Source organism: Euleptes europaea, chromosome 1 (assembly GCF_029931775.1).
Source record: "Euleptes europaea isolate rEulEur1 chromosome 1, rEulEur1.hap1, whole genome shotgun sequence".
Taxonomy (NCBI): domain Eukaryota; kingdom Metazoa; phylum Chordata; class Lepidosauria; order Squamata; family Sphaerodactylidae; genus Euleptes; species Euleptes europaea.
This window is the reverse complement of record NC_079312.1, coordinates 13,182,288-13,208,488: the sequence shown is the minus strand read 5'-3', so window position 1 is coordinate 13,208,488 and position 26,201 is coordinate 13,182,288. Positions and strand designations below refer to the sequence as shown.

The following is a 26,201-nucleotide window of genomic DNA, read 5'->3' as shown; positions in this document are numbered from 1 at the left end:
TTCCACCCTTGGCTGTCCGTATCCGTCTGCTTTAGAACTGGTAACCTTGCCGATTGAATGGCCCGGTCTAGCCCGATCTTGTCAGAGTTTGGAAGCTAAGCAGGGTCAGTCCTGGTTAGTACTCGGGTGGGAGACAGCCCTAATCTGGGTGGCTCCAGGCTAGCTCAATCTAGTCAGGTATCGGAAGCTAAGCAGGGTCAGCCCTCATCAGTATTTGGACGGGAGACCACCAAGCAAGTCCAGGGTCACTACACAGAGGCAGGTAACGGCAAACCAACGCCGAATGTCTCTTGCCTTGAAAACCTCATGGGGTTGCTATAAGTTGGCTGCAACTCGACGGCACTTTCAACCCCCAACTCTGCTGATGGAGTGATGTCTCTCTATGTGAAAAAGACATGCAAAAAGGAATGTGAAAACGCCAGCAAGAAATACATTACGTGTAATATAGTGTAGCCCTGACCTGGATGGCCCGGGCGAGGCTGTATCTTGTCAGATCTTGAAAACTTTTTATATCCCAATTGTCTCTACCTTTTTGAGAATCAAACCAGCTTTCAATCGCTTCCTTCCTCTCCCCACAACAGATTCCTTGTGAGGTAGGTGGGGCTGAGAAAGTTCTGAGAGCTGTGACTAGCCCAAGATCACCCAGCTGGCTTCACGTGGATGAGTGGGGAATCAAACCTGGTTCTCCAGATTAGAGTCCACCACTCCTAGCCGCTACGTGTTGTGTGAAGAAATACTTCCTTTTATCTGTTTTGAATCTCTCACCCTCCAGCTTCAGCAGATGACCCCGCATTCTGGTATTATGAGGGAGAAAAGCTTCTCCCTGTCCACTTTCTCCATACCATGCATAATTTTATAGACCTCTATCATGTCTCCCCTTAACCACCTTCTTTCCAAGCTAATCAGCCCTAAGCATTTTAACCACTCCTCGTAGGGCAGCTCCTCTAGTCCCCTGAACATTTTGGTTGCTCTTTTCTGCACCTTCTCAAGCTCTGCAACACCCTTTTTTAGGTATTCCACTGTTACCTTGTGTTTGTTTTTCAGTTTGCAGATTTGGTGTGGATAAACTTGCTTCACACATTGTACGTTATTCTGTACAATGCAGTGGACATGTTCATGGAGGAGAGGGGTATCCATGGCTACCAATCAAAATGGATACTAGTCATGATGCATCCCTATTCTCTCCAGGATCAGAGGAGCATCCCTATTATGTTAGGTGCTGAGGAACACGGGCAGGATGGTGCTGCTGCAGTCGTCTTGTTTGTGGGCTTCCTCGAGGCACCTGGTTGGCCACTGTGTGAGCAGACTGCTGGACTTGATGGCCCTTGGTCTGATCCAGCAGGGCTGTTCATATGTTCTTGATCCTGAGTGGGGTACTGATTGCTTCCTCCAGACTTGTCGTGAACCTGCGCGCCAATGGTAGGTGCCAACTAGTCTTAGTATTAGGATTTTACTGGAATATATTAGATTTTTATCATTCATATTTTATTGTAACGTATTTTAAATGTTGTGAGCCGCTCTGCGCCCAGCCTTGGCTGGGGTAAGAGCGGAGTATGAATTTAATTAACTAATTGATTGATTAATTTAAAACATTGAATATTACTTGATTGGCATTTTGTTAGTAGTCACTCACAATTTTGTAATAGTCATGCTACAACTAGAATGAATACCCAGCTTGCTGGGGGTAAAGGGAAGATGAATGGGGAAGGCACTGGCAAACTACCCCGTAAACAAAGTCTGCCTTGGAAACGTCGGGATGTGACGTCACCCCATGGGTCAGGAATGACCCGGTGCTTGTACAGGGGACCTTTACCTTTACATGCTATGATGCTGCTTGCATCTATTTCCCATTTTCCTCTGTATAAAAAAAATCATGATTCTCACTGGATTCACCTTTGGGGTAAATTATAATATGCAAATATTTATTTGTTTGTTTATAGCATTTATGAGCCCGCCTTTTCCTCCCAGGCAATGGGGACTCAAGGCGGGTAACAGTTTAAAAACTGTATAAATGACAGGAAGATTAAAAACATTAAACTATTAAAGACTTCGACAATATATTAAACTATTAAAATTAAAAGACACCTGACCCCAAGAACCAACAGCCTACAGCCTTGACACGAAGAAAATCTGAACAAGCCCCCAAAGGTAAAAACACAGATCAAATAGGAAAAAGGGGGGAAACCCAGGATGTGAGTGATAGCACTGGGATGCTGGGGGGAAGGGGGGGACTACTTCCCTATAGCATAGAAGTGTCCAGTGATTTGCCAGGGGATGTGTGTATGTCAAGTGCCGTCCAGTCGCTTCCGACTCATGGCGACCCTATGAATGAAAGTCCTCCAAAATGTCCTATCTTTGACAGCCTTGCTCAGATCTTGCAAATTTATAGGGATAGGGACAGATAAAATATGTGCCTTCAGCAGTGCTGAAATAATCCTTGAGACCTGAACAGGGAAACGACCCTTATTCTCCTCTTCAAACTATTAGAAGGCATTGCAAGGAGTGGGGCACTTCCCAGAGCGATCCAGAGCCTAGCTCTTCGCCCCAAGGAATTTACAATCTGAAATCCGCCCTAAAGAAGACGACAGAGGGAGGTAGAGAATAACAGCGAGGGGGGGGGAAAGAGGGAGACAATACACATTTGGGGACTGGGGGACGCTGTATTGCAAAGGCTTTGTGGAGGAGGGGGGTTTGGAGGAGGGGAGAGCATCCGGCAGGTGATCCGGGAGGCAGGTCTGGGCGTGTGGGGCAACAAGGGAAATGTAGGAGGGGGCATCAGGGTTGCAAAAAAACAGAACAACAAAAACAAACCCTAATGCATGCATGGATTGACTCAATAAGTCATGGATTGAGTCAAAAAATCGAGTCATGGATTGACTCCACAAGAGATGGATGGACTCAATAAAGGAAGCCACAGCCTTCAATTTGCAAGATCTGACTCAGAGATATTTTTTGATACATGCCACTACCGCTGCTAGGCTGGTTTATGCTAAGAAATGCAAAATGACTGAGATACCAAATAAGACTGATTGGATAGACAAAATGATGGAACTAGATGAAATGGCAAAACTTACAGCATTAATAAATCAAAAAGAAGATATTGGATTTGTGGCAGAACGGGAGGCATGGACAAAATATTGTACGAATGAATTTAACTGCGACATTAAGGGATATACTTTGATCTAATCCCCATTTGCTGAAACAATCAAGAGACGATATTCGTTTATATTTCTATATAATGATACAGGTGACTTATTATAAAGAATTAGACAATAAATACAAAGAGAGTAACAATGATACAGAGTAACAATGATAACAAAGAGAGAGAGGAGGGGAGGGGGGAAGTCAAAGATCTATAGGTTAGTTGTGTGATAAGAATGAGTTGTTCTATTATATAATTTGTTAATAGGTATTTGTAACTGAATATGAGCAAATTTGAAAAAATAAAAATTTTATTAATTTTTTTTTGTTGCAAGATCTGAGCAAGGCTGTTAAAGATAGGACGTTTTGGAGGGCTTGCATTCATAGGGTCGCCGTGAGTCGGGAGCGACTGGACGGCACTTAACACACGCACACAATGCATGCAGTGCATGCAGCAAAGACCCCCCACCCCAGCTCCCACCCACTTCGGCTCTGCCCTCTGCCTTCTTCCGGAAAGGGGGGGTTGGGTGCACAAGCAGCACGCAAACCTTCCCCTCCTTTCCCTCTCTCCCCCCCCCTCCTGCAATTTGTCTCCCTTCGCCGGACCCCCCATCTTTCTCCAGCACCAAAGACCCCCGCCCCCTCCCCAATCGCTCACCTTTCCCGCAGCCATTCAAAAGCCTCCCTCCGAGGGGGGTGGTGGAGATTCCCTCTCTCCACCCCCCACTTCCCTTCTCAAATTTCTCTGCGTTTTAACCCTTTGGCGTGTGGGCAGGCGAGAGTCACAGAATCATGGAGTTGGAAGGGACCACCAGGGGTCATCTAGTCTAACCCCCTGCAGGAAATTCGTAGCGACCTCCCCCCCACGCACCCAGGGACCCCCCCTCCATGCCCAGAAGATGGCCAAGATGCCCTCCCTCTCGTGATCTGCCTAACTGGTTCCCAACCAGGGGTCCGTGGACCCCCAGGGGTCCGCGAGAACTAAATTTATAACAAACTTATAAACCCATAATAAATTAGTATTGTCAATTAAAAGTTCTCTCTTATAAAAATATATATTCAAACATTATTCTAAGGTTAACGTTTAACTAACAGTTACGATTAAAGTTTATTTTCAAATTCTCTGAATTTTTATTTTGGACCTTGGGGTCCCTGCACCGAACAAAAAAGTCCTAGTGGTCCCTGGTCAAAAAAAGGTTGGGAACCGCTCTAAGGTCATAGATGTAGAAAAGGGCAAGAGTCCAGTAGCACCTTAAAGACTAACAAAAATATTATCTGGCAGGGTATGAGCTTTCGTGAGCCACAGCGCACTTCTTCAGAAGTTTTCTGTTGGAAAGGACCACCAGGGTCATCTAGTCTAACCCCTTGCCCAATGCAGGAAAGAGCAAGAGTCCAGTAGCACCTTAAAGACTAACACAAATATTTTCTGGCAGGGTAGGAGCTTTCGGGAGCCACAGCTCACTTCTTCAGATACAGCTAGAATGTGCATTAAGGTCATAGAATCAGCGTTGCTGACAGATGGCCATCTAGCCTCTGCTTAAAAAACCTCCAGGGAAGGGCGTCCCCTCTGGCCAATGCTGGTGTCTCCCTCTGAGCAAGGAGGGCGGCTGTGCCGTTGCAAGCAGGCTTTCCAAAAAAATATTTAACAATCGGGGAAGGTTCTCCCTGGAAATGCCAGCGGGGCTCAAAAGCAAACCTGAGCACGTTTAATGTAGGAGACCTGCTAATTTTTTGGTGCAGGTTTTCTCCAGAAGGGGATTTTAAAAATAGTCAGAATTGCTTTGCTGGATCAAACCGAGGCCAGACGTCTGCTTCCACCCAAGCTAGGCATAAAGGTGACCGCCATCCCCTGATTTTTTTGTCCCCAGCATCTAATACACAAGAATATACTGCCACTGTATATGGAGGTTCTACTGTGGCTCGGGGCTCTTGGTTGCCCATCTCCAGTGAATGTGGCCAATTCTTTTTAAAGCCTTTCCCCCCCTATTAGTAGCCATAGACAAATGTGGTGGCACTGAGTTCCATGTGTCAATTATACCTTTTATGAAAAAAAGGTGATGAATGATGAATGATGGCCTCATTCTTGTAGTAACCACAGACTAATACCTGGAAATGGAGCAAGCAACTATTTGATTACTATGTCATTTAGCTTTCATTCTGTAAGAAAAGAGGGGAGGGTGAATAACAGAGTGTTTGTTGCAAAAAATAGAAGTAGTTGCACAGAAGTCAGCAGGCATAAGGATCTGAGTCAGAAAAACAGGAAATTTCAATAGGATGTGGTTATGAGGTTGGACTAGCGAAGTACAGTAAACCAAGCAAAGACGTAGGCCCGGTCACTAACAAAAACGCAGGCTCGATGAGCTTATAAATATTAACACAAACTTCCCTGAATGTATAACTAGGGGCTTAATGATACACGTGACGTATGTTTTTGTATGTTATAGGCAGAACGGGAGTAGATTGTAACTCCAGGCATCCCAGCCAATGGGAGCTGGAGAGGGGAGTGAGTTGCGGCTGGGAGAAGGGATATAAGCCGACCCTGGGAACAGGGTCAATTATTGCAATAAAGGATTTATTACAATAAAGGATTTATTGCAATAAAGGTTATTGCAATAAAGGATTTTTTTTTAATCTTCCAATCTACTAAGGTGTGCCTCTTGTCTGCTTGGGCTCCTAACTTTGCCCGTTATATTTTTTTGCCTGTTGTCACATGGCTTTCACAGCACCCGAACCTTGCTAGAATATTAGGGACTAGCCTCTTAAGAAATAATCAACAGCCCACTTCATGACTGCCAACTTTTTTCACTAGCCCTGCTCCTGTGCTTTGTGTGTGTGTGTGTGTGTGTGTCAAGTGCCGTCAAGTCGCTTCCGACTCATGGCGATCCTATGAATGAATGAAAGTCCTCCAAAATGCCCTGTCTTTGACAGCCTTGCTCAGATCTTGCAAACTGAAGGCTGTGGCTTCCTTTATTGAGTCAGCCCATCTCTTGTTGGGTCTTCCTCTTTTCCTGCTGCCCTCCGCTTTTCCTAGCATGACTGTCTTTTCCAGTGATCCTTGTCGTCACCTGTGCTTTTTACAGGCTGAAATTAAATTTTCCCTGGCATGGAAACAGAATTTGGGACAGAAAGATCCACATGCGGAAATCTTCTGCATGTTAGGTTGTTGTGATGGACAGGGACAGCTCCCCCCCACCCTGGAGGTGAGTATGATTGCAAACTCTCTATAAACCAAGGACAACTCTCTATAAACCAATTTTCAGCTAGTTGGGAATTTCTGGGAAGTTCTCTAAGGGTTAAAGCAACCGAGCTCTCATTCCTAGTGGTGTGGTGGGAATCAATAACTTCCTGCGCCGCCCCTTCTCTCTGGTTTGTGTAAGGAGGGGAAAACTGGCTTTTGAATTGCTTCAATTCCCAAGGTGAGGCAAAAGGGGTGTTTTTTTTCGGTCCAAATTAAAAGCAGGGTTCTCAGGGTAGGGAAAACCCCACAGATACAGATATGGAAAAGAAAAAGAAAAAGAGATCTAAATGCATAAGAATGTCCTTGCTGGTTCACGTCTCAAATTTACATTCGGCTGCTGGCCAAATGCTTTCCTTTGTTGTCTATACCCAGTAGTTGGCACTCAGAGGTAGACTACCTCTGTAGAGGGAGGCTCCATTCTTTGCTATCGTGGCTAATAGCCATTGATGGACCTATCTGCTATAAGTTTGTCTATTTGTGCATATGTGCCTTTTCAGTTATTACCTTGGTTATTATCATCCTGTTTTTGGATGCATGCATGGAAGGAAAGGAGCAATTTTTCACCAATTCTAGATGAATATTTTAAAAAGTAATGGTCATTTTTAAATGGGTTTATCTTTGCTTGTTTGGCATCTTTAATGCAAACTATCTATTTGTCTAAAAGTGTTAATGGGGCTTAAAACTGGCTCTGATGTGCTGTTTGTAGTAATCTGGGAAGGTAGTGGGGTACAGTGGTGAGAGCAGGAAGTTGGCCACCTACGGCTCTAGAAAGCCAAACGTGGCTCAATATGGGACCAGATGTGGATCTTTAAAAAAGAAAATCCATCCTTTAAGTACAGGTCTATTGGATGAGCAGGTGGGGTGCTGGAATACCAACAACAACAAGCGAAAAAGCTTAACCCTAAACAACAGAATTAGAAGAGGAAGAAAAAGAGTTGGTTTTTCTATGCCGATTTTCTCTACCACTTAAGGGAGACTCAAACCGGCTTACAATCGTCTTCCCTTCCCCTCCCCACAATAGACACCCTGTGAGGTAGGTGGGGCTGAGAGAGTGTGACTAGCCCAAGGTCACCCAGCTGGCTTCGTGTGTAGGAGTGGGGAAACAAACCCAGTTCACCAGGTTAGCCTCCACCGCTCATGTGGAGGAGAGGGGAACCAAACCCGGTTCTCCAGATCAGACTCCACCACTCCAAACCACGGCTCTTAGCTACTACACCACGCTGGCCAAAAGTACTGTGAATCTCACTGGGTGATGTAGAGCTGGTAACTCTCAGGGCTGGTTCGCACATTAGAACATCCTCTTGTCCCCCAAGTGGTCGCTGATGGGTCTTACCAAGAGATGTGCTCTGGAGGTTTGGTGTTGAGAACTTAATTCTCAGGCACACGGAGCTGCAATGCAGATCAGGACTGGGGGAGAGGAAGCATAACCCCCCACCTTCATGTTCCTGATCTGAGCCCTAGGGGTCTTCAGTTTGTCCCACTGGAGTAAACCCCCCCAACAGGGAAAATAGCAGAGACACAAGGAGTTTGTAGAATGGAAATCGACTCTGGGTCTAAACTACCTCACAGGATTGTTGTGAAGCTAAAATGGAAGGAGGGGAAACAGTGAGGAGGGGCTGTGGCTCGGTGGCAGAGCATCTGCTTGGTATGCAGAAGATCCCAGGTTCAATCCCCGGCAATGCTAGTTGAGGACCAGGTCGTAGTTGGCGATGTGAAACACCTCTACCGGAGACCCTGGAAAGCCACTGCCAGTCTGAGTAGACAGTACTGACCTTGATAGGCTGCTGGTCTAATTCGATATAAGACACCTTTGTGTGTTTGACATTCTTCCTCCTGAGCACCTTGGGAGAAAGGATGGAACACAAATGCAAAATAAAATAAAATTGTTTTGTCTCTTTCCAACAGGATCTCTTGCCAACCAGGAAAACCTCTAGAGACCTTTCCCCCCTCTTGGATGGATCAATGTTAAAGTCTTCCATGCAAGAACTGTGTTATCCATAAAGGTCCCTTTTTGTTGGATTGGCCGGGTGCGTTGACTGGGCTCTCTGTCTTCACCACCACCTCCTTGCATTTCCAGATATAGTTGGAGCACGCAAAGCCAGGCTCAAAACAGTGGTGGGGGAGTACCCCAAAAGAGATGCATTAGATTGGAGGCTGACTCTACAATTGAAAATGGAGCAACAGATTCTACAGGGGATAGGGACAGCAGCAGAAGGTCCAAAAAAAGTGTCTCAGGCCAGCCAGCCTGATGGCGTGGGAGATTTCCCAAGGTGCATTGCAACAAAATGGCTGAAACGGGATGCTGAAGGAGGACAGACCAAGGAATGGGAAAGCCAATGGCAGGAATTCTTGAAGGCCTTAGATTACCCTCTGTCGGGATGGGGGAGCCCACCAGCAAAAGACCCTGGACCCTGGGAAGATGCCAAGGCCTTTTTGGCCTCCTTTGAGCAAGTGGCCGAAGCCTGCCGGTGGCCGAGAGAAGAGTGGGCGTCCCGGCTCTTGCCAGCGTTGAGTGGAGAAGCCGAGCAGGCCGTTAGCATCCTGGAAGCCAAAGACAGGGGGGACTATGGGAAGGTGAAGGCCGCCATCTTGCGAGGGGACGCCATCAAAATGGAGACGCAACGCCAGCACTTCCGGCAGTTCCGCTACCAGGACGTTGAAGACCCACAAAGGGTTTACGGCGAACTCCAGGAGCTTTGCCGTCAGTGGCTGAAACCGGAGAGGCGCTCCAAGGAGCAGATCTTGGAGCTGCTGATCCTGGAGCAGTTCCTGGCCATCCTGCCCCCGGAGATCCAGAGCTGGGTCCAGGAATGCGGCCCAGAGAACTGTGTCCAGACGGCTGGTCTGGCAGAGGACTTCCTGATGAGCCAGCAAGAGACTGAGACATGGAAATGGCAGGTGAGACTGCGGTCCTGAGTTCAGATGATCATGTGACACACACACGCCCCTCATCGGTCTTGTTCATTTTCATTGCTGCAGGGTGTAATTTCCAAAGCTGAAAATAAGCATGACCAGGGGCATAAAGTAGAAATGTACCAGAATTACATGACTGGCAGATCTGGGATATTACAAGCATTTTATCAAATTTATTTTTTTAAATATATTTTTTATTTAATTTTTACAAAAACACACTACGTTACAAAATACCATACATAACACCATTCCAAACCTTCTAAAGTGTGCCATATGACAAACCACTCTTTACAATAGTTAACTATTAGATTATTAATAGTATCTATATTAACAATGCATATTAGAATAGTTCCGATATCCTTTGATTATACTATATTATACCACTTAATAGTTTTTTAATTCATGTATACGATACTTGCCCTGACCGGGATGGTCCAGGCTAGCCTGATCTCGTCAGGTCTCAGAAGCTAAGCAGGGTCAGCCCTGGTTAGTATTTGGATGGGAGACCACCAAGGAAGGCCAGGGTTGCTGTGCAGAGGAAGGCACTGGCAAACCACCTCTGTTAGTCTCTTGCCATGAAAACCCCAAAAGGGGTCACCATAAGTCAGCTGCGACTTGACGGCACTTTACACACACACATACCATACTTATTGTTATACCTCTTAACCTAGTATACAGCTTTCTTTAAATGATCACTAATTAATAATAGGCAGTATATTCAACATATCTATGTTACGGATACTTATACTAGATAACAATTTAGCTATTTGTAACTTAATATTAGAAAAAGATGCTCTTGATTCCAATGTAAATCAGCATACCCGTCATCTGGGCAGCCAGAGCCTGCGATTGCTCTGTTAAAGATTTAATGGCTGAATTTGACACAACTTCTGATTCTTGGACTTCTTCAAATTCTTCTTCACTTGATTGCTTTGGGGCTCTTGGACCTTTACCCACATTTTGTCGAATTTAGATAGTTACAATGCTCCAAAGGTAGAATAGGCCCAACTCTGCCGTTCCATCACTAATTTATCCTCCCAGCTTCTCTGTTCTGTTATTTCAGTGCTGGTTTTTACTCAGTTTATTATGGGTTTAGAGTTGCCAGCCTCCAGGTAGGGTCTGGAGACCTCCCAGAATTACAACAGATCTCCAGACCTCTGGGGAAAACGGCTGCTTTGGAGGGTATGGTAATATACCATGCTGAGGTCCCTCCCCAAACTCTCCCCTCCACAGGATCCCCTTCTCAGAACGCTTAAAAATTTCTCAACCTGGAGTTGGCAACCCTAGTTTTTATGCTGTCCTATTTTTACTTCTTTGGGAAGCGGGGAGGCAGCATGATATAGCTCATTCTCAGATCTCGGAAGCTTAGCGGGGTTGATACTTGGAGAGAAATACCCAAGGAAGACTCTGCAGAGGAAGGTGACGGCAAACCACCTCTGCTTAATACCTTGCCTTGAAAACCCCACCAGGAGTTGGTATAGATCAGCTGTGACTTTACACACACACACATTTTTACTTCCTAGCTACTTTGGTGACCCTGCTTGGGAAGAAACGCAGTATATACATCTCATTCTCACTAAACTATAGATCTGTTTATTTAAGAAGAAGAAGAAGAAGAAGAAGAAGAAGAAGAAGAGTTGGTGTTTATATGCTGACTTTCTCTACCGTTTCAGGAAGAATCAAACCTTCCCTTCCTCTCCCCACAACAGACACCCTGTGAGGTGGGCGGGGCTGAGAGAGCTGTGACTAGCCCAAGGTTACCCAGCTGGCTTCATGTGTAGGAGTGGGGAAACCAACCCGGTTCACCAGATTAGCATCTGCCGCTCATATGGAGGAGTGGGGAATCAAACCCGGTTCTCCAGATCGGAGTCCACCGCTCCAAACTACCGTTCTTAACCACTATACCACACTGGCAGCATTTTTGGCATTGTGTAGTATGTCGCGTTTCATACTTATACCTGGTTTCACATTTCTGAAATCCTAGTCCTGTTGCAATGTTTTGTTACATATCTCCTCATTCTGGAGGTTGTACCGACTTAGATTGTGTAATCTGCCTTGAGTCTCAGTGAGACGGGAAGACTATAAATACACCAGTGTGGTGTAGTGGCTAAGAGCGGTGGTTTGGTGCGGTGGAGTCAGATCTGGAGAACCGGGTTTGATTCCCCACTCCTTCCTCCACCTGAGTGGCGGAGGCTAATCTGGTGAACTGGATTTGTTTTCCCACTCCTACACACAAAGCCAGCTGGGTGACCTTGGGCAAGTCACAATCTCTCCGCCCCACCTACCTCACTGGGTGTCTGTTGTGGGGAGGGGGAGGTGATTGTAAGCTGGTTTGAGTCTCCCTTAAGTGGTAGAGAAAGTCGGCATATAAAAACCTCTTCTTCTTCTTCTCCTCCTCCTCCCCCCCCTCCTCCTCTTTTTAAGCTCTCTGTGACCCTTTCTTATGCCTTAGGTCTTGGTGCCCTCCAAGGATGTAATCCTGAGTCCGCCGGGCTCTGGAAAGAAGGACCTGTATGTAGAACCCAAGCCGGGTATTAGCATGGATGCTAATTTGTCAGGTAGGTTTGATGACGGTATCTGTGGTGTTGACTTTTCATGCCTGAGGTAAAGAAGAAGTAAATGCAGCAGTGAGGGAAATCTCACACACAGAGTTTTGTGTGATGTAGAGCTGAACTACACCACACTCACATCAGTACTAGTACACGTAGCTCCATTCACATGTTATAGTGAACGCAAGTACATTCAGCCTGTATGTGGGTACACCTGTTTGTAAAATAAAGCCCTCAGGCACAAAAAGGTTGGGGACCCCTGGGTTACACTCACATAAAGTAGAGGGAACATTCAATCGTATGATTCACCTCCACATGCACACACCTGTAAGTTGAAGCAGAACGACCCACCAAGAGCATCAGTTTTAAAATTTCTGCTTTTATAGTTTGCCCTTAGAGTAGGTGTACAAACTGGATCTTGTTGTGTACCTAGTTCCTGCTGCCCTGTGGGGAGCCATCCTATTGTAAAATCATAAAAAATGGTTTCGCTGGATTAGACCCTTCTGGTGGTGGCATTCCAGCTTAGATCTCATTGAGGTGGCAAAGCCTGTGTCCGGATTGTACCTCTTCAGACTCCACAAGGTTCATCTGATGGAATTCTTCTCAGTAAAAAGAAAGAAAGAAAAGAAATTCCCGGCATATTAAAAAAAACTTATTTTGTTGATGAGAAAGATTATAGCCTTGTGCCTGACATTATACTTCTCTTTGTGAGAGAATATTTTGGCCCATATATAAGAGCGTTCCATTGTTTATTGATTTAGATCAGCAGTTCCCAAACCTACTTGGTGCTCTGCGAAACCTCTCCTGGTGCTCCGTGAAGAGATTGGAAAGAAAAAGATTACTGTCATTCGGTTTAGTATATAGGTGCTGGGTGAAAATTAGTGCTCCGTGACTAATTTCTCTCCTGAAAAATGCTTCATGACTCAAAAAGCTTGGGAACCACTGGTTTAGATATTTCTATCCTGCTTTTCCCCCCAAAGCGGCTTACGACATTGTCCGCTAGTCCATTTTATCCTCGTGATAACAACCTTGCGAGGTAGCTCAGGATGAGACAGAGTGGCTGACCCAAGGTCCCACAGTGAGCCACTATGGGGATTCGAACCCAGGGATTCAAACCCAGGTCTCCGGATCCTTGTATAATACTCTAACCACTATGCCACACTGGTGCAGCCTGCCCAGATCTAGGTTTATATCTCAGCATGCCTCTTTTGGGCTATGCAAACAAATTTCAGCTTACCACACAGCCAAATGAAAAGCCTAAATAAGTGCATATTTATATAGTCCAATTATACGCAGCTAATCATTCCAACATTGCAATACATCATAAACAACCAAGAACATAAGTAAACTGAATAATTATACAATGTTCCTATCAGTACATGAGTTGAACAAAGCATATGTCCTTGGTTGTCTGATGTGAAGACTATCAGAGTGTGTCTCCTATGCCTGGCATTGTATTATGACTGAAGAAGTTCTTTCATGAACGAAACGGACCGATTCCGGATTTTCGTATCTATCTTCTGTCTTCAGACTTTCAAGGTCTCGTCGCCATCAGCAGTTTGGATTATGCAACTAATTAAGGACATTTGTTTTGTTCAACTCATGTCCTGATAGGAACATAGCTTTTCATTTGGCTGTGTGCAGTAATTTGTATTTCTTTGGGGCTATAGGCAGACATACCCCTGACCTGGATGGCCCAGGTTAGCCTGATCTCGTCAGATCTCAGAAGCTAAGCAGGGTCAGCCCTGGTTAGTATTTGGATGGGAGACCACCAAGGAATACCAGGGCTGCTATGCAGAGGAAGGCACTGGCAAACCACCTCTGTTAGTCTCCTGCCATGAAAACCCCCAAAAGGGGTCGCCATAAGTCGGCTGCGACTTGAAGGCACTTTACACACACACACACACATAGGCAGACATACATTATCTCTTACTGTTTCTCACTGTTGAGGCTGCAGATCTGGCTTTCTCTTCTCCTCACCCACAGCCCTCTTCTTCTCACATGTTTGCGCTGTTGCCTGTTTCCATTTGGGGAGGAAGTGGAATAAAACATGTTGATTAATGGCTGCATCAGTTCCTTCAGTGTGTGTGTGTGGGGGGGGTTTAGTGGTTGACACAGCACAGTGGCTGCCAGTTGCTAAACCCTTCCTCCGTATTCTTTCTTACCAGCCTTGTTATCTTCCACAGATGGTGGTACGATGGCCGCCGGTCATTCCACGTCGCTGCTTCTCCCTGAGGGTTGGGAATCAGCTGAAGCAGGGCCGGCTGAGGTATGTGTGTGTTTCTGAGGGCAGGAGTGTGCCGGGAGCAGCTGTGGCTCAGTGGTAGGTCATCTGCTTGGCATGCAGAAAGTCCCAGGTTCAATCACCGGCATCTCCAGTTTAGAGGATCAGGTGGTAGATGCTGAAAAAACTCTACCTGAGATCCTGGAGAGCTGCTGCCAGTCTAAGTAGACAGTACTGACCTTGATGGACCACAGGTCTGATTCAGCAGAAGGCAGCTTCATGTGTTTCAGTTTCTGTGCCCCAAATGCTTCCGTCCCCAGATCTTCTTCCTCAAAGCGACCCAAATATCTTTTTATGAGATCAACTCAGGCTCCACAATCCAATGGAATTCTCTAAAATTGCCTTGACTATAGTGTCTTTTTCTGGTGCAGAGTCTATGGTGCAGCCGTGTGTGTGTGTGTGTGAAGTGCCGTCAACTCGCTTCTGACTCATGGCTACCCTATGAATCAATGTCCTCCAATCCTTAACAGCCTTGCTCAGATCTTGCAAATTGAGGGTCGTGGCTTCCTTTATAGAGTCAATCCATCTCTTGTTGGGTCTTCCTCTTTTCCTGCTGCCTTCAACTTTTCCTAGCATGATCATCTTTTCCAGTGGCTCTTAAGAACATAAGAAAGGCCCTGCTGGATCCAACCAATGCCCATCAAGTCCAGCAGTCTGTTCACACAGTGGCCAACCAGGTACCTCTAGGAAGCCCCAAACAAGACGACTGCAGCAGCACCATCCTGCCTGTGTTCCTCCGCACCCAAAATAATAGGCATGCTCCTCTGATACTAGAGAGAATAGGTATGCAGCATGACTAGTATCCATTCTAACTAATAGCCATGAATACCCCTTTCCTCCATGAATATGTCCACTCCCCTCTTAAAGCCCTCCAAGCTGGCAGCCATCACCACATCCTGGGGCAGGGAGTTCCACAATTTAATTATGCGTTGTGTGAAAAAATACTTCCTTTTATCTGTTTTGAATCTTTCATCCTCCAGCTTTAGCAGATGACCCCGTGTTCTAGTATTATCTTGTCTTCTCATAATGTGACCAAAAGTACAACAGCCTCAGTTTAGTCATTTTGGCTTCTCTGGTCAGTTCAGGCTTGATTTGATCTATAACCCACTGATTTGTTCTGGGGTTTTTGGCAGTCCATGGTATCCATAACACTGTCCTCCAACACACCATTTCTAAGGAATCTACTTTCTTCCTATCAGCTTTCTTCATTGTCCGGCTTTCACACCCATGCATAGTAATAGGGAATACGATGAAGCCATAAGCCATCCAGTTTGATTACCCTGGGGAAATGCCATTCTGAAAGTCAGAGTGTGCACAGTTTTTTTAAAAAGGACAAGTGGGGGCCTGCGAAACTCACGGAAGGGGAATCCCATTTCACCAGCCACTTACCTTTAAGAAAAAAGAGCTAGGCTGTGGAGGAGGGAGGCCTTGCCCGCCCGCTCTGTGTGGCCTCGGGTGAGCCAAAAAGAACCGAGGGAGGAAGGCCTCCCTAGCTGGCTCACCTGACTGCCCAGAGCAGCTTCTGGTGAGCCGGCAAGACTTCGACCAAACCTGTTTCGGCCAAGTGGCCTTCTTCAGTGGTCAAAACAATCACAGTTCCAGACTAAAAATGTACCACAACTTTCTAAAAATCTTTATGATTGTAGGTACATTGTGTTCTGTAAAAGTTTTCTACAGATGGAGAAGGAGCTACTGTCTCACTCTGTTGGCTGTCTTAGGTACCGTGTCGGAGCAACGCTCTGCGAACACCCCTGTTTTCAGGGTATTCCTTCTCGTTACAGGGTTCAGTAGACTTTGAACTCGCCGTCCACTTCACTGAAGGGGAATGGGCCCTGCTGGATCCAGGCCAGAGAGCTCTGTACAGAGAAGTACTCCAAGAGAATTATGGGAATGTGACATTAATGGGTGAGTGAGGATCCCTTTAATGCATCTCTGTTATTACAAGCATGGTGTAGCGGTTAAGAGCAGTGGTTTAAAGCAGTGGGCTCTGATCTGGAGAACCGGGTTTGATTCTCCACTCCTCCACATGAGCGGCGGAGGCTACTCTGGTGAACTGGATTGGTTTCCCCACTCCTCCACACGAAGCCAGCTGGGTGACCTTGGGCTAGTCACACTCTCTCAGCCCCACCTACCTCACAGGGTGTCTGAGGTGGGGAGGGGAAGGGAAGGTGATGGTAAGCCGGTTTGATTCTGCCTTAAGCGGTAGAGGAAGTTGGCAAATGAAAACCAACTCTTCTTCGTCCGGTTCCACTGCCGGAAGTGACACCATGCAGCATTGCATGAATGCTTAGCCCCACCCCTCTCCATAACGTTTGACCTGGGAACGTCCCTTGGGCTGTCTACATGTTTTAATCCCACCTTTCCACAGGGCAGTTTGTCTCTCCATTTTAACCCTTACAATGACTCTGTGAGGTAGGTTAGGCTGAGAGGAGTGGCAAGCCTCAGGTCGTCCAGGGGGCTTCAGGCGGAGCGGGGGTTTGGAACCTGGGGGTTGTTACTCTTTAAGGTGCTTGTGGTTAAAACAACCATGACAACCATGAGGACTAGTCCCTTCCTTCCCTGGATCCAAGCTTTTCAGGTAAACATAGTGCTAACGTTGGTTCTCCCCCACTCCCACCCCACTTAACACTCTCAGGGTTTTCTCCTGCGCTGGTTTGTGTACATGTCCCATGCTTTAGAACAAAATAATAATTCTGCTCTTTTAACAACCAAAACCTTGCACTAAGAAAACCCAATTATCTGAAAAGAATAAACCACGGGTCACCAACCTTTTTCAGCATGCAGGCATCTTTGGAAGTCCAAAATACTGTGGCAGGCACAGCCACAAAATGGCCGCCTCACGCTGGCAGCCACAGGAGGCAGAGCCAGCCATGAAAGAGTTGGCCCCATCCAACTCTATTTTTCTATGATTCTATGAGGAAGTGGGGCTTCGCAGAAAGGCAGTTGCATCCAGGTAGAGTAGGGTTGCCAACCTCCAAGTGGTGGCTGGAGATCTCCCGCTATTACAACTGATCTCCAGGCAACAGAGATCAGTTCACCTGGAGAAAATGGCCACTTTGGCAATTGGACTCTATGGCATTGAAGTCCCTCAGGGGCTGGAGACCAAGCCCGATGAGGAAAGGACTTGGGAATGACAGATTTGGGAATGTTTGGTCTGGAGAAGAGGAGATTGAGAGGGATTAAATTATGGGTGGAAAAGTACCGGCTGGATATTAGAAAAACATTTTTCACAGTAAGAGTTGTCAAAAGTGGAATCGGCTACGTAGGGAAGTGGTGAGCTCCTCCTCACTGGCAATCTTTAAGCACCAGCTGGACAAACACTTGTCAGGGATGCTCTAGGTTGATCCTGCATTGAGCAGGGGGTTGGACTAGATAGCCTGTATGGCCCCTTCCAACTCTGTGATGCTGTGATTCTCTTAGGGTGTGGTTAGTGTGCTTGACTTGATCCTTCCATTTCCATAATTCTTTCTTTTTCCCTGCTTCTCTCTCATCACCTCCTACCCTTTCTTCCTTATTTGATCTGGATTCCATCCTTGTTCCCACAGATAACAGGACCCCGACTGAGATCAAAGTGGAAACTTTTCAGTGGCATGGTCCTGAGGCGGCTGGATCACAAGAGAGCTTCCCAGAGAGATCCCCTGGATCTGTGAAACTTGAGACCCACAAAGAAGGAGGTGATTTGGAGAGGCTACAAGGGAGGAGGGCTGGACAGAGATGGCGTGGATCCGTTCAGTTTGTGGAAGGTCTGCGATCCCTTAACAAACGTGCCTCCCAGGAGGCCGAGAGAAAACATGCGTGCCCTGAATGTGGTAAAAGGTTTCATTATCGGTCCCAACTGGTGAAACATCAGATGATCCATACAGGCTTAAAACCTTACAGATGTATCGTCTGTGGGAAAAACTTTCAAAGAAAAGATAACCTCCTTGCACATCAGAAAATCCATACAGGAGAGAAGCCGTACGGCTGCTCTGAGTGCGGAAAAAGCTTCTACGACAGAGGCAAGCTGCTTCGGCACCAGAAGGTCCACACAGGGGAGAAACCTTTTGAGTGTCCCGGGTGCGAGAAAAGCTTCCCCCGGAAAGGGAACCTCCTCACGCATCAGATGATCCATACAGGCGAGAGGCCGTATGAATGCCCCGATTGTGGGAGGCGTTTCTGTGAGAGAGTCCGACTGAGTCGGCACCAGAGGGTCCACACCGGCGAAAAACCTTACGATTGTCCTTGGTGTGGGAAGAGATTCCGAAGGAAAGGGAATCTGGCTGCACACCAGAAAATCCACACCGGCGAGAGGCCGTACTCCTGTTCAGAGTGTGGGAAAAGCTTCAGCGAGAAAGCCAAACTGATTCGTCACCAGAGAGTCCACACGGGAGAGAAACCGTACTCATGCCCGATGTGTGGGAAAAGCTTCAATCAGAGAGAGACCCTGATGAGGCACTGGAAAGTCCATACAGGGGAGAAACCTTACAAGTGCCTGGACTGCGGGGAAAGCTTTGGTCAAAAAGAGACTCTCCTTAGGCATCAGAGAATTCACACGGGAGAAAATATGATAAGTGTTCTGTGAGGAACGGGAAGGGGGGAATGTTCTCACCACAAATATAAGCGTCACAGAAAATGTATGACCCTTTTCAGTGTGTATATGTGTGTGTGGCAGATCTGATGACAAATTGGGGTCATTTGTGCAGAATGAGGGAGGGGAATTCTGCTCTTCTAACAAATTCAGATTGCTGATTCTTCTAATATGCAGAACACTTTGTGCACTTAGAAGACTAGCCCCTTAGAGAAATACTCCTTGTGCACTTAGAAGACTAACTCCTCAGAGAGAAAGCCTAAACAAAGAGCTAACTCACCAAGAAAAAGGATTTAAGAGAACAATCCTATTTGGTAGTAAGTCCCGTTTTAATCAGGGGTTTTTCTCTCCTGAGAGAAAACCACCTGAATAAAATGGGACTTAATACTGAATGTTCTTAGGATTGAGGTCTAAGTGTGGTTTAATATTATCCTTTTCTGGATGTGCTAGATTTTTATGTTAATTTTTTTTAACCGGATGTACTGGATTTATTTTAAAACTGGTGCATCAGCAAATATGATTTATGTTAAGTCCTTCTGGAGCACTAGATGTTTTATGTTTAAGAAAGTGTATTGAGAGGAAAGGTTTAATGTAAGGAACTAGCATAAGAGAACTTAAAAAGAGAGACTAGGGTTTTTATTAAATTCTCCTTTTTGATGCACTGTCCTTCTACATGTACAAAATGTTTCACATATGGGGGAGTGTTTAAAAAAACAACCTCCCCCTACAATCTGAAGTAGTGGGACTGAATTTTTTTTTTACAGTTTCCTTCTGTGGACAACTTTGTATTCTCGGTTGTGTCGGCTAGTTTTTTGAAGGTCAGTCCAGAAAAAAATGATTTACACATGAAAGGGAAGGGGGAACCTTTGCCCTTGAAACCACAGCAGGATATAGAGTAAAGGCCAACAGATCTCTTACTGATGGTGTAGGATTCTAGCTTCCCTCTCAGCTATTCCAAAATATGTCTATTTTTGGAGCTTGTTGTTTTCCACCTAGGAAAGGAGGAACATTTGAAGTGCCCACAATAAAGGTATTTTACCTGCGGCACTATTAACTGCCTGCGTACATAAGCAGGCGCAGGAAATGAATCTCATCATGCCCCTTCTCCACAGGTTGTATGGGATGGAGAAACATGCCAGTACAGTCCAACATTTGAATGGAAGGGATGGGTTATGGGAGGGCAGAGTCCGACTACTTCAAAAATAAAACCAGGACACAAAACGGGGTGTTACAATCTGCAGCGCAGGGCAGAACAGATAAAACGTTACTGTTCCTAATATTGTCGAAGGCTTTCACGGTCCGAGTTCATCGGTTCTTGTAGGTTATCCGGGCTGTGTGACCGCGGTCTTGGTATTTTCTTTCCTGACGTTTCGCCAGCAGCTGTGGCCGGCATCTTTAGAGGAGTAACGACAGTGTTGCTCCTCTGAAGATGCCTGCCACAGCTGCTGGCGAAACGTCAGGAAAGAAAATACCAGGACCATGGTCACACAGCCCGGATAATCTACAAGAACTGTTACTGTTACTGTCCAAAACTAGTGCAGGCAGAAAATTAATTGGGATGTCTTTGAGAGACACAACTGTTATTTTGCTTCAAAAAAAATATTTGGGGTGGCCGGGGGGGTGGGGAATGCATATATAGTGTTGGTGTTAACAATTGCTTCTCTGTTTTGGAAAGCCAGTTCTCCAGCTCTGTTTATTCCTATGGCAATCAATAAACTATCAAACTATGTGGGCTGAATTCCTTTAATCATGAGACGGCAGGAGCAAGACAGATTCCCAGTTCTGATCTTCTGGAAGACTCAGAATTTCCAGGTGAGCCTCACCTTCCTTGGGTGGTTTCTTTGTTGACCAGCCCATTTACTTAAGTTATACTGAACTGCTTTGGAAACCGTGGGAGAGTCTTAGATTGTTGCTCCTTCTGCACTCCAGTGCAGGTGTTCTGCAGGACTCCCAGTAGAAACAGTGAACACACTGTGTGAAAGGGAAGAGAGAATTACTAGATCTCAACCTGCAGGGAGGTCAACATTCCTAAATCTGCATGCCCTTGAGATACAATAGCCAGCCTTTGTCCCTTGGTGGGGCTGTCAGGTTTTCAACTAGTGTTTTAAAAGAAGGGAGGGGGAATCAGCAATTTACTGATAACCAACAGAAATTCTGTAACTCACTGTCCTGCCAGACTTGGACAGGGAGCGGTTGCATTCAGAGGTTCAGAGACAGGGCAAAGAGATTAAGGGGGCAAACCTATTCAGACTTTCCAGGGAGTAACCACTATTTAATGGTGTGGGACTTATTTCTGTGTAGACTTATAAAGCTACCTTATACTGAATCAGAGCATTGGAAGGCTTTAAGAGGGGAGTGGACATGTTCATGTGGAATAGGGTTAGTCAAAGTGAATACTAGTCATGATGCATACCTATTCTCTCCAGGATCAGAGGAGCATGCCGAATATATTAGGTGCTGTGGAACACGGGCAGGATGGTGCTGCTGCAGTCGTCCTGTGTGTGGCTTCCTAGAGGCACCTGGTGGGCCACTGTGTGAACAGACTGCTGGACTTGATGGGCCAGGGTCTGATCCAGCAGGGCCTTTCCTTATGTTCTTATAGTAGTAGAAAGGGGCAAGAGTCCAGTAGCACCTTAAAGACTAACAAAAATATTTTCTGGTAGGGTATGAGCTTTCGTGAGCCACAGCTCACTGGCTCACGAAAGCTCATACCCTACCAGAAAATATTTTTGTTAGTCTTTAAGGTGCTACTGGACTCTTGCCCTTTTCTACTACTGCAGACAGACTAACACGGCTATCCACTGTGACTTATGTTTTTATGTTCATTTACTAGGCAAGTGTGCGTAGGAATGCAGTTTTAAGGCCTTTGACAATATTCAGTTTTAAATTATTTGCACGTTATTTTAGAACTAGATTCTACACCTGTTGAAATTCTGCCTGCTGCAAATCGGTAAAAGTTCTTCTTTTGTTTTTTTTTAACCAAAAGGGGGAGACGGAGGCCGCTTGCTTGCTTTGTCCTCGAACTTGCCCGGCGATCTGGTTGTGGTGGATGACTAATCCACTCTTTCTGGTAATTCACAGTGGGTAGCCGTGTCAGTCTGTCTGCAGTAGTAGAAAAGGGCAAGAGTCCAGTAGCACCTGAAAGACTAACAAGAATATTTTCTGGCAGGGTATGCGCTTTCGCGAGCCACAGCTCACTTCTTCAGATACAAAGCTCATACCCAACCAGAAAATATTTTTGTTAGGTCTTTCAGGTGCTACTGGACTCTTGCCCTTTTCTACCACTCTTTCTGGCCACCAGATGGCTCTGGGCATTTGTACAGGGGAAAAAAGAGGTGAGGGCGGCCACCCTCTTGCATTTTCTTGCTCCAGTCACGCTTCTTCCGACAGCAGATTCTCTATCCGGGCACTGCCCATGTAAACGGTGAGCGCAACCCCCAACTGCTGCACTCCGGGCAGTGGGTAGCCGTGTTAGTCTGTCTGCAGTAGTAGAAAAGGGCAAGAGTCCAGTAGCACCTGAAAGACTAACAAAAATATTTTCTGGCAGGCTATGAGTTTCCGTGAGCCACAGCTCACTTCTTCAGATACAGCTAGAATGTGAATCCATCTGTCTTTAAGTAGAGGAGAGTGAATCCAGACAAGCATCAGTATGTAAAGGTTAACAGTATGTAAATGTGAATAGCAGGCGTGATGGGATTAGGGGTGGTGTGCAGAAGAGTCTGTGATGTCCAGGGGAGAGATGGGTGGGGAGAAACCAGCATTGGCCATGAGCCATGAATGCAAGGTCTCGTTTTCCTGCCACGCGGGGAAGGGGAGGGGGCAATCAAAAGAAGGCGTGTTTACATTCCACAATCGTAAACCGGTTTCAAACCAGTTTGTCAGCTTCCCCCCCCCCCCACTCTTCAAAGAGTCCAAGTCCCAGAAGGGGAGACAGGTTTGAATCTGGAGGGGGAAGACAGAAAACAATCTACAGTCCTCCCTTCTGTGGTTCATTGTTTTGTTTTTGTTTTAATAATAATTTTTTATTATTTTTCTTTTAATATGGCAACATGTAAATGAGCAGATAAGGTTAATATAAAACAATTAAAACATGTAACGTTATGAATTGCGGTTCATTGTTTCAATCCGGTTGCTGGGGTAGAAGACGAGCCTCGTTCAGAGCCACGCTTACTGCAAGCGCCTTGCAAGGGACTCTGGGATATGTAGTCTGAGGGGGGGGGCGTGCCAAGCCTTCCCCGCCGGAGCGCTCGTGGCCGGCTCGCCTTTGCGGAACTACAACTCCCAGGGTTCCCCGGGAAGGGAAGCCAGGGGGCGTCTAACCGGTTTAAGTTTGCAATTTGGACATTCTTGCTAAACGTTAGAGGCTGGACCCGAGAGCCGATCTGCAAGGTTGCACTTATTTATCCTTAATTTTTTAGAAGGGGGAGGAGCGGACGCCCGACCTGTTTGGAAAGCACGCCCGGAGGTGGGAGGAAATGCCCTTTGCACATGATCAGAGGAAATGTACTGGGCCACCTTTCACGGAAGCGCTCTCTTATCTGAGATGGGAGGAGGTGGGAGTAGGGCACTGGTCATGCGACGGGGGTGGGGTGGGGTGGGCACTCTGCACATGCTCAGAAGGCTTGCTTATTGCATCAGCTCCTGGGAGGCCTTCCTGCTCCAGATTGGAAGGGGGAGGTTGTTTGCACATGCTCAGAAGCCTCGCTGATTGCATCACGCGCTTAGTTCCGGAAGGCATCTTCAGAGGTGTGTTGCATTTTGCACACACTCAGAAGGATTTTCTCTTTCTCGAGCAAAATCATCTCCATCCTCTCCGTTTTCTCTCGATTTCTTCTGAGTGGGGGCAGCACTTGGGGGTGGGTGGGCTATGCTGTTTGGGCGGGGGAATGGGAAGAATGGATTCTGTGCATGCTCAGAGGAACCGTTTTCCGGTCCCACCGACCCGCGCAGCTGAGCCTCCTAGATCTCTGTGCCGGGTCAGATTTCGACCCTGGCCAGCAGAGGAAGAGGTTTTAAAAAGCCTTCAATTATATCTTTGCAGACTTTTAAAATCTCTCCCTTGCCTGCCTATTTATGCACGGCGTGGTGAGAAAGTTGTGTCGTTAGCTGTTTTTTCTCCTCTCTCTCTCCAGTCTCATAAAAACAAATATATACTGTGTGTGTGTGTATGTATATATATATATATATAAAATATAATATATATATATATATATATATATATATATATATATATATATATATATATATATATATATATAATTATAATTTCATCTCCCATCCTCCCTCTTTCTACTCTTTCTTTTCTCTGCTTGCAGGGCCCAGCAGCCTGGTTTTGCAGATTGGCTCACCTTAACCATGGACAGCGAAAATGGGAAAGCGCAAGAGGCGATAAAGCAGGTATGGATCTGGGAGAGGCAGAGGATCTTGGTTTATTTACTTTATTTTCTGCCGATCCTTATGCCCTTTCTTCCCGCTGGGGGCCCAAAGCGGCTTACGTCGTTCTCCTCTCCTCTGTTTTATCCTCACAACAACCCTGCGAGGTAGGTTAGGCTGAGAGTGTCTCTCTAGCTCAAGGACACCCAGTGAGCCTTCGTGGCAGGGCGGGGATTCGAACCCGGTCGCAGATCGTAGTCCGACAATGTAGCCATTACACCATGCTGCCTCTTTAATGTGGGTAGCTGAGAGTGGATTCCCCACGGCTTCATAACGAGATGGCTCCATCCTTAGTATAGGACGTTCCCAGGAAAGATGGGCGGTGGCTCAGTGGGTAGAACAACGGTTTTGCGTGCAGATGGTCCCAGGTTCAGTTCCTGACATCTTCCATTAAAAAGATCTCGGGTAGTCAGAAAATATCTTTATCTGCCTGAGACCCAGGAGAGTTGCTGCCAGTCAGAATAGAGAGACAATATTGGGCTGTGTAGACAAACCAGCTGACTTGGTGTAATGATCACTAGTACGCCAGAAAATAAAACACAAGCACCACTCATTTTTGCTCTTCTGTCGTTGAGAACACCTGAGGGGATGCGCATATACATGTTAATTTTGTCGTGGAAGCAAACTTACTTCCGCACTGGAAAACTACTGTTAAAAGTTGAAAGTGGAGTGCATTCCTATCTGGGGTGTTTCTGGTCTTCTAAACTCTAGGCGGTGAATGTGGATCTCCCTACCCCATTTTATCCTCACGACAACCCTGTGAGATAGGTTAGACTGCGAGAGAGTGGCTTGCCCATAACCGCCCAGCGAGCTTCCACAACAGAGTAGGGACTTGTATCCCGATCTCCCAGCACCTTGTCCGGCCCTCTTAACCACTACATCACACTGCTCCAAGGGCATCTGCTTGACGTAACTTGTGTGATCTTTGGGAAGGGGTTGTCGTTCAGTGGGAGGGCCCCTGTTTCAGATGCGTAACATCTCAGGTACAATCCTCAGATCGTTCAGAGAGACCCAGCATGGTATAGTGGTTTGGAGCGGTGGACTCTGATCTGGAGAGCCGGGTTCAATTCCCCACTCTTCCACGTGAGCGGCAGAGGCTAATCTGGTGAACTGGATTTGTTTCCCCACTCCTCCGCCTGAAGCCAGCTGGGTGAACTTGGGCTAGTCACACTCTCTCAGCCCCACCTACCTCACAGGGTGTCTGTTGTGGGGAGGGGAAGGGAAGGCGATTGTAAGCCGGTTTGATTCTCCCTTAAGTGATAAAGTTGGTATATAAAAACCAACTCTTCCTCTTCTTCAGTTAAAAGGCTCTCGAGAGCAGGTGACAAGAAAAGACCTCTCTCTGTTTGAGACTGTGGGTTGGGGTTACTCACCTTATTTAAAAGGCAGAAGTTCAGCAGGTCACGCTCTTCCCAGCACATGGGTAAAGTGATGCACCTGTTGGATCTCCTGCCTGTGTCAGCTAATCGCATCTAATTATTTGGGGGAAGGGGTGGGAGTTTCAATTTGTGGGCAGTTCTGTGTAGGAGTGGGGATAAACTGTGAATGTTTGAAATGTTGGGACACTTGTGAGAACTCGGCCTTGTACTCAGATCATGACCTTGGGCAAATCCATCACATCCCTCTAGGCCACTGCTATGTTTCAGACACAGGCCACCACTCTAGTGTTCGGGGGTAGGCTGCCTCTAAACATGGAGGTTCCTTTTTGCTTGACTTGACCTATTACACTGCTTGATATATACACATCCTTAAGAGCCCGGCATGCAACAGAAGGTGAGACATGGAAGCCACGTTCTAGTATATAAGAAATAAATAAACTTCCAGGGAGCTTCACTATACTAGAAGGGCTTTTATACATTTTTTACTGTTCTTCATGATATAATTATATTATCAGGATGTATGCTAAATTATAACTATATTACTGACCACTGAGGAAGGCCTTCTTAGGCCGAAACGCATCTGGTCCTTTTATGGATCCTACTTTCGTCAATGTAAGATTGTACATCGCAGGTGCTCATGTTTGTATACATTGAATATGAGAGTCTTGCCTATTTTAGAGGCCTTATGTTTTTAACT

General features: G+C 46.3%; 1 protein-coding gene across 1 annotated transcript in view; it reads left to right on the top strand.

Annotated features, from left to right (window-relative positions):
- The first annotated feature begins 8,551 nt into the window (after nt 1-8,551).
- The window catches only part of LOC130493433 (zinc finger protein 850-like), a 36,186-nt gene continuing 18,536 nt past the window's right edge, over nt 8,552-26,201 (top strand). The window contains exons 1-6 of the mRNA XM_056867174.1: nt 8,552-9,277; nt 11,745-11,850; nt 14,028-14,110; nt 15,907-16,030; nt 17,671-18,682; nt 24,008-24,089. Of these exons, the coding sequence (XP_056723152.1) occupies nt 8,552-9,277; nt 11,745-11,850; nt 14,028-14,110; nt 15,907-16,030; nt 17,671-18,682; nt 24,008-24,089 (2,133 nt within the window). The remainder of the gene's footprint in view (nt 9,278-11,744; nt 11,851-14,027; nt 14,111-15,906; nt 16,031-17,670; nt 18,683-24,007; nt 24,090-26,201) is intronic.